Consider the following 9,537-nt stretch of genomic DNA (forward strand, 5'->3'; position numbering starts at 1 on the left):
TTTAAAGTAAAAGGATTTAATTTAGCATATTTCTTTTTCAATGCATTAATATTATATAAATATATATATATTAAAAATTTTAAAAGATGCTTTTTGAATGCATGTATTGAAATTGAATTATACTTTATTTAATACACCCTTATATTAAGTTTTCAGGGTTTAATTTTATGATTTTTGCCCTGAAAAAAATGAAAATATATATTTGTTTATATAGAAAATTTTGGCACTGCTCTCCTAAATATGGAATGAAACAGGTTAATGGAATGAATTCAGTACTTTCAACAATTCTTTCATCTTACATATAGTATTTCTAATATACGGATGTATTTACACACAAAGCAATACATATATATTCTTCTTGACTCAAAAAAATCGTCTTATCAAACTGTCAAAAATTTTGATGAACATATTATTATAATGAAATCAATTTCAAGTAGTCAAAATAGTATAAATATTAATTACAATTTTGAATACTTCGAGAAAGAGTTTCTTCTAAATATGAAAATACAGATATGAAGGATGTAATTATTTTATTTCAACATTCCATTATCCATTATGCATTTGATGATCATAACTTAAAGTAAAGCAGAGTAAGAACTTAAAAAAGATTGAGCATTTCAACTATCTTTTAGTTAAGTAATAATTCAAATACAAATAAAGAGATGTGCACATATAATCAGTAAAGATCAAATCCAATTTTTTTTTTTTTTTTTTTTTTTTTTTGCTAGGTAACAATTTAAATACAAATAATGAAGTGTTCATAAAGGTTAAATTTTATACCATACTTATGAATGCAAAAAAAGTAAATTATTATGTAAAATTCGCCGGTTAGCCGGTTATATAGCATTTGTCAGTAGTCAACTATAAGCAGTTCAGTAGTATTTGCTCATAATAAAATATAGCTTGTTTTATATTACTTATATATTAGTCAATGCATACGGATAAACTGCAAAGCATTTATATAATATTAAAAACATAGAAATATTCATTTAATATTTAAATTAGTATGTTTGAAACTATCAAAAAATATTCTATTTTTTATATGTATAATACATAAAAGCAATTAGAGCAAAGTTTGTCTCAATGATTCTATTACATGCAAATTTTTTTAATGAGATTTTTTTTCTTGCATTTTCAGATGGATTACTCACCAAAAGTTATCTAAAATTTCTTAGCCATTAAAAATAAATTCGTCACTTTGCATAACGCCTTAAAAAAGCGGTCAACATTTCAAAAAAAAAGAAAATAGTTTCATTAATTTGTCTAGAAATCCATAAAATACTCCGATTTCTACTGTAGCTGATAATGCAAACACTTTATTAAGAGCGAGTTATTTGAAAAATATCATCTTTGTATTTATTACGCAAAATGAATAATTAATAAGCTTAAATAGATTATAGAAATACACTTTTTGAGAATGAAAATTTGAAGAAGGATAGTCGTAAAAATTTAAAGCATTAACTTTTCTTATTGGAATCAAAACATTTATAAGATACTACTCAATTCATAAGTTTTAAGAATTAAAATTAGCTGTAGAACTTATTCCATAAAAACATGTGACCCATGCATACACATTAATTAAAAGAAATGATATATAGATCATTATTAGAGTAGATATTAATCAAATAAAATTAGAGAAAACAATATTGATAATTATTTGAAGAAGAAAGGAAAAGAAGACATTGGATGCTTTAAAGTATATAATCATAAATAATGCGAAATTTACTTATTAGTAACGTATATACAGATCATACTAGATAACATTTTTTATCCTTTTTTTTCTCGTTTGTTTTTGTTATTCCAAAGGATTTCTAATTCAGACAAAAAAAATGATCCAATTGCTCGTCAAAGCATTGCTGGAAACCTGTTGAAAATGCTAGAAAAAAAATTCATAAAGCAAAACACACAGAAATTTAAATTAACTTTTTAGAAAAGTAATTATTGTATATATTTCTGAAATAAGCTAAAGCATTTCAATTTATTCCACAATTTTGAAATTTGGTTCTTTTTGTTAGATCAGTTGCGAATTTTTCATTAATAATTCTTTCTAGCAGAGTAAACGCTTAAGTACTTTCGCACATCATCGAGAAGGAAAAAAAATATTTCAGAAAAATAAAATTATATTTAAATATTCTTTTATTAAAAATTGCGAAGTTTCTTTACATAATTTTTAGTAAATGTTTAAATTTAAATTAATTATATCTACAAGCGGAAATAAGATTTTAGAATTGTTATTAAAAAATTTCATCTATAATTCAGGGGTGTTTGTGGGACCCCAAAAAATCCCAGGAAACTTTTACGGACTTACTACCGACATTTTGGAGTTTCGAGAAGGGGGGGGGGGAGAAATGAAAAATTACGATTATGAAGTATTGAATGACCTAATTATAAAAGTTCAATGAATTACTTTTTTTGCAAAATTAAGACCTTTGAACCCAGGTCACGTGATCGCACATCTGGTCGAACGAAGTCTCTCCCTTTTTTTCTGCCGCGCCTACTTGCCGAAAAGAATCCAGAAGAGAATGTCCGAGAACCGGGGGAATGAGTCATAACTCGCAATAAGGAAAGAACAAAAAAGAAGTTTTTCCCCCTTTTCACGCATTATCACTGCCTTTGGAGAAAGAAAGGAAAAGTTTTCACCACACACACTGACCTTGCGTTTTCTGCTTTCAAAGCAAACAAAATTACCCAGATCAAAATAAATAATTCATTATTATTCCTACTTCCTTTTGAACGACGATCCCCGGAATTTCCGGGTATCGAAGTTCAAAATCCCCGGAATTCCGGAGTTTCCCCGGAGCACAAACACCCCTGATAATTCAAACTTTTAATTAAAAAATAAATATAATTAAAAATAATTCAAATAAAAGCACAAATCTGTTAATATTAAATTTAAATTACTCGAGCTCAAGATGGCTTTAAATTAATGAAGGAAACTTATTTTATTAAATTTCAATAGTTTTCTATATATTTATTTTTAAAATGAGATTTTTCAATTTTGAAATTATTAATGCAATTGAGCTGAAATTTTTCAAATGAATATATTGTATTGCTATAGTAATTTAAATACATGGATAATTTAAGGAAGCAAAATAATTCCAATAATTTACTTTAATCTTGAAAATCATTAAAAAGAAATCAAACTTTCTTTTACTTACAAGAATATATATTTTGCAAGAATTATGAATAGTTTTTTTTGTGTTCTTTTAATTTTTGGGGTTTTTTATTATTATTTTTTTTTGTGGAGTTCCCTTATTCTTAATTTTTTTGAATTTTTTTTTTTTTTTGAAAATTATTTTTTTAAATTTGCCTTATGTTAGTAAGAGTCAAGTATAACGCTACTGAATTTATTATTTTTCGACCTGGGATTCTGAACTATAGTCCCGAAAATATGGATACTTAATAATGAAAAATTACTTTCTATAAATATTTAAGTACTTTAATAAAAGCAAACATTTTTTTCACAATTTTTTTATTACAGTAATATTGTATGTAAATAAAAATAAAATTGGAAATTTTGTGCTTTCTTATAGCGAAGAATATATAGTGAATCCGCATTATTAGATTGTTCTTTAAAGATTATTTTATTTTTTAATTATTAGATGGTATTTTAAACATAGATTTAAGCAGTATATAAGTTGAAAGAGTTAAAGCATGGACAAGAAAGGAGTAGACTGTCAACTATAATCATTTATATTGAAAGAAATGACTAATCTACATTGTGTTTCAATATGAAGAAATCTTTACAAAGATTTTGCATGCAGTATTAGATTGCAGATATCTTTGTGATCGGCATGAAACAATAAATGAAATACGATCTATCTTTGGAGTTCTGGCTACAGGCATAGTTTAAACTTCAACTGATCTTTTAAGTAACCCCAGAGAGGAAAAGAGTGCCTGGGATATGAGGAGGTATATTTCTGTATAAGGAATTGGCATCTGTTCTGCTTCAAATTAGTATCTGTACATTCCTCGCATTTATTTTCTTCATTTACTACACATTCCATAAAGTAGTATCGTTTAATGCATCCTTTATTGATTTGGGACTCTATATAATGCTTTCTGTTATTAATTAAGTCATCTTTACCTTATTCACCGCGTTCCTCATTATTATAAATATAGGTGGATTGAATCTATCAGCATAAATGAGCAAAGGGTATTCAAAATCTTTGCGAATGCTTTTTATTATATTATTTAACAGAAGATTTCGAAAGGTAATATTTCTTGCATATTTTTCTGCATTTAAATTGGAGGGATTTGATATGCTTCTGTAAGCATTGTTTATACTTGTAAAATATGTTCCTTTTGTTTATACTTGTAAATTATACATAGGCCACAACACCCCATGTTTAGTATCATAACAGCTAGGCCATTTAATTCATTCCAGTTACTATTGCAGGAGTTTCCTCTATATAGTTATCTTTTAAGTACTTGCATCTTAGATAGGGATATGGGTTTTCGTTTCCTGTGAGGGCATTATAAGAATGCAATAGAGTTATTTCTCAGTTACAAGGCAGTTGGTTATCTTTTAAGTACTCGCACCTCATGTATAGGTATGGTGCATGGTGATTGGTCTTCGTTTCCTGTGCAGGTATTTTAAGAATGAAATAGTTATTTCTCTGACGGGAGGTTACCTCCTAAAGAAGTAATTTACTGTGACCGGTAGTTGCCATTAATTATGAACTTCAGTTTCCGCCTCGTTCTCTCGCGGATTTCTTGGACGACTCTTCATAAGGGGGTGGGGGGGGGGAGCTTTCTCAGACTTGAGTATCTTTTAAATAGGGAAAAATATATTATTTCGCTAGAGAGTTAGCCTACCAAGTACTTATTTAAGCAATAGCATTTAAAAAAAAGGATTACCTTGTTCATCTTCAAGACAATAAGAATGTAGCTACAGATTAATATTATTAAAAACTCATTGTACTTTTCTATTAGTGAGCTTATTAAATTTTTACCTTAGGGTGTTCGCTTCTAAAGTGTTTTGTGAGACTTGGTCTTGATTTTATACGACGATCACAGATGTTACAAAGGAAATGCTCAGATCCAGTGTGCTCGCGGGTGTGTTTAATAAATGCCCATCTTTCACGGAACACAGCCGTACAGTATTTACATATCAATGTACACGGCGAAACAGAAGAATTTTTCAGACGATATTCATTATTATCACAGCGGAGTAGTTGCATAACGATTTTTTTGGATTTCTCACATTTCTTAGAAAAGTCTTCGCTATTCGATCCAGACTTAGGACTTTTCTCTTGTTCAGGTTCGCAAGTGCTGTTGTTGACTTCGGCTTCTTCTCCGGTCATATCAATATTTTGACTCTCCATTTCATCATCAGCTTCGCAAGGCGCATCTCTTTCCTTATGAATAGCGTCAGTATCTGTCAAGTTTTCATTGTTTCTGACTAATTCATTTCTGTCGCATGCTTCATTGATATTTTTATTTTCCCTTTGCTTATGGTTTTTCACCTTTTCACTAGAAACTCTGTTTTTTATATAATTTGCGTACGAGATGGGTTCTTTTCTCATTTCATCTAAATTCACTTGAAAACATTCGCTGTCGTCAGCAACCATGTTCCCGCCATTATTTTCATCGACAGTTTCAGTTCCTACTCTTCTGCAATCCAGAGTTTCACGCTTCCCTTTGCGGCTTATCGAGTTATTACCGTTTTCTTTAATGCGTTCAGTTTCACTACTTCCACAATCTTCGTTGTTCTGGTTTTCTTCTCTGAAACATTCAGTGTTTTGGTTTTCGGTACTTAAACATTCCTTGCGTTTATTTACTTCACATTCCATGGTTACTCTGTTAACCTTACTGCATTCTTTATTGCTTTGGGACTGATTATTATGTTTGCTGTTATGAATTAATTCCTCTTTATCTTTTTCACTGCATTTCTCTTTATTGGTTGTTATAGATGGATTATTGAGTTTATCAGCATAAAAACGCACAACTGTTTCACAATCTTTGCAAAATCCTTTGATTGTATCATCAACAGAAGATTCCGAAAGGAAACCTTTCCTACACATTTTGCATTTGCGATAGTTAGATTGGTGAGATTTGATATGGTCATTCAAGCTTGTTTTATACCTGTACTTTTTACCACATGCGCTACATTTGTATTTGTATTTTTTCTCAGTCGAATGACACATTTTAGTCTCTGATGGATTATTTGGGCTTTCTTTTTCATTCTTATGTTCTAAAAAATGATCTACGTACTCGGCGTGATCTTCGAATATTAGGTCACATTTTTCGCACGAAATTGCGTTATTTTTCTCTGTGGCGGGATAAGTTTTATTTCTTCTATTACTTATTACCTTAGTTCGTGATTCGGGCATTCTAGCATGATTTGAATATTTTTCCCGAAAAAAGTTGCGTGAACTGACCGCAGACTGAGTACTAGTATCCTTTTCAATATCGCAGTCATCATCACTTCTTTTTTTAATGTCATCATAAGTGTCTGGATCATCAGATACATTGTTAGCTTTATCAGAAATAATTTGATAATTTTTGTCACTTCCAGTATTATCATATGAATCGCGACCAATTTTTTTATCAAATGGAAGCGACGTATTTAAAGAACTTATTTCAGACTCATGCTCATAGTTAGATTTATTAAATAAAGATATGTTTCTCGAATCATTGTCAGCGTAATTTCTGAAAGTATGCCGAAAAGATGCAGCATTTTGAACGGAATTTTCCGAGAAATTTCGAAATGATGCACTATTTGTGGACTGGTGTGAAACATTACTCATGGTAAACACAGGGTTTAACTGAGAAATTTGTTTGGGATTTATATCTCTTCGATTTATGCGATTTAAAATAAATTGCTCCTGGTTTTTAGACACAAATTTTGAGTTTGCAGTTGTATTACATGCACAATTTGAGAGGTTAGGTTGACTTTGTTGTTCAAATCCTGTATTATTTCTACTATTCTGATGTATTCTAAATCTCTGGAAATTTGCGTAAGTTTTGAGTGGTTGATTTGTTGAAGAAAGTCCCATTTCGGTTTCGAAAGAATTACCAGTTTTTAAATTGTCTGAAATTCTATGTGATGTGAAAGTTGGAAGGGAATCATTTAAAAATGCACCATTTTCTTTCGAAAAGCTAGGGTTCATTCCGTTAATCCTACCCTGAGTAAAATTTATTTCATTTACATTGTAATCTGATTTGTTATTTTGAACAGGAGCACGCCTAACAATACCGCCTGAATCAGCACATCGTGAATTAAAAATAGCATTTCCATAATCATCACTATCTGTGTTCCTTGATGTAGAAGGGATATCTAATTCGCGAATTGCTCGCTTTGAATAGGTGCGATCTTTAGCTGAAAGAGCATTTTTTGAATGTTGAAAGTTGTCCACTTTGTGATTTGACATCCGCTGCATGGGCCTTTCGGAGAGTCTGCGTCTATTTGAATCTATTATGCGATTAGGTGATGGTAAATATCTTTCTGTTACCACATATTGGTCGTATCCTCCCATCAAATTTTTCTCTCTCACTTGATAATACCTACGCTGTATTAGACGTCTCTCGTATACAATTTGTATTTCTTCCGTATTATTGGATTCATCATTCACATCGCATTCATGTGCACTATCTGAACGAGAATTCGATCCCGCAGCTAATTCTTTGTTTACATCATCAATAGCTGGCAGCATTCGGGAGGCTTCTGCTAAAATTTCCAGGTTCGAACGCTTAAAAGAGTTCTGAACTGCATTTCCATTTTGTTCGATTTTATTTTCTTTTCGATTGTATTCATGCATTGGCGTAATATCTCCGTAGTCTTGAATCGGACGATAAGTTTCGTTTTCTTTTCCAAGGGAAGTGTTGCAAGTGCATAGTTCGGATGCTTTACAACAATTGTATACATCCAGCTGTTTTGGCAAATTTTGATTTTTGTTATGTGACATCTGAATTTGTTCAGTGTCATCTACCACTCTTTTGGATTCATCTGATACATCAGCAAACTCCCGCCCAGTTATTGTTTCAATATTTTCATTTCTTTCTTCACGTAATTGCGAAGCTTCCACAAGATTTGTGTTCACAGCAATCTCTCTTTCACAAAATTCACTATTAGAAACAGGTTGAAGGTGCCTACGTGGAATCTCAGAGTTGCAATTCTTACTCATATATTCAAAGAAATTCTGGAACATTCCCATAATAAAATCAATTTGTTTCATATTGTCTCCAACTGGCATATCATTCCTTTGTTGTATTTCAGATGCTCTTGTTTCCGCATTTGTTGCTTGGTGTAAATTGTAATGTCTGACAAATATTTCACAACTAAAGAAAGCTTCGTAACATATATCACAAATATATGCCCTTAGAAGTGACATCATGGGAAACATTTTCGTATTTAAATATTCAGAAGTTTGTACTCCGTTGCTAACTTTTGTGATTCTTTGTTCTTTAACTTCGTCAGATGCGCTATTTTTTTTATTATTATTTTGAGTTGGAGTCATCTCATTATCTCTTTTGTGTAAATTAAGATTTCGAAGCTTTGGATTACAATCTATATTTAATTGCAAATTCTGCCTTTCATTGTTGCTTTGCGTTATGATGTTTTCTTGGGCAACTGTTCTTTTTGTCCTTTCAACTGTCGACAACTTGATCTCATCTTTCATTTCATGCAAACCATGATTCTGAATATTTTGATCGTTGCAATCTATTATCATTTGTCTCGGAAAAGACTGACTTTCTAGATTATTGCGATCCACTATCATTTGCCTCGAAGAGGACTGACTTTCTAGATCATTGCGAGCCGCTATCGTTTGCCTCGGAGAAGACTGGATCTCTTTTTGCCTTATTACAGCTGGTCTTATTTCATTTCCATTCGAGAGGTTATTGGTGGTTGTCAGTTCATCGTCTCTTCTGTGAATTTCAAGATGTTTTATCAAAGCATCGATGTTAGAAACTCTTTTGGAACACAATGTACATGAGAAACTTTTTACATTTTCGAACAAACCGCGATTACTGTTTGGGCTTTCATGAACAATCTTGATTCTTTTTTGACTATCTGCATTTTGCTCGGTTTTAGATTCGTTTCTTTTGGATTTAACTGGCGAATTATGTGTAGGTTTTTTTCTAGTTCGCTCATTTGATTTCGGATGATTCAAACAGTGGTCTAGAAATTCCTGATAGTGATCTTTATCGAACGTATCAGAACATTTGCTACAAGTATACGTTTGAGAGTCTTCCCCAGAATTTCCAAAATTTCGCACATTTTTGAAATTCCCATTGATATCCCTTTTTAGCGACTGAATGTTAAAAGACATGGTCACAAATTTTGGGGGCTACTTTCTTTAAAATATTTAATTGATAATGCATGAGAGTATATTTAGCATTACGTTTAAATTATCTAACATACTAAAGAGCTAAACTTAGGAAATTTGCGAAAAGATATTAATATGTTAGCACAGTTTCTCACCAATTGTATCAGTTCTTTTCATTTTATATAGAAATAAATTTTAAGGTAAATTTCACGTTAAATACTGAAGATATATAAATACTTTTCTTTTTCATTTTACACGTTTAATT

General features: G+C 30.9%; 1 protein-coding gene across 1 annotated transcript; it reads right to left on the reverse strand.

Annotated features, from left to right (window-relative positions):
- Positions 1–4,943: 4,943 nt before the first annotated feature.
- Positions 4,944–9,275, reverse strand: LOC129975546 (uncharacterized). Its single transcript, XM_056088606.1, has one exon. It carries the CDS (start codon positions 9,273–9,275, stop codon positions 4,944–4,946), a length of 4,332 nt encoding a protein of 1,443 aa, XP_055944581.1.
- Positions 9,276–9,537: the final 262 nt, after the last annotated feature.

This window comes from Argiope bruennichi, chromosome 7 (genome assembly GCF_947563725.1).
Source record: "Argiope bruennichi chromosome 7, qqArgBrue1.1, whole genome shotgun sequence".
NCBI classification, from domain to species: domain Eukaryota; kingdom Metazoa; phylum Arthropoda; class Arachnida; order Araneae; family Araneidae; genus Argiope; species Argiope bruennichi.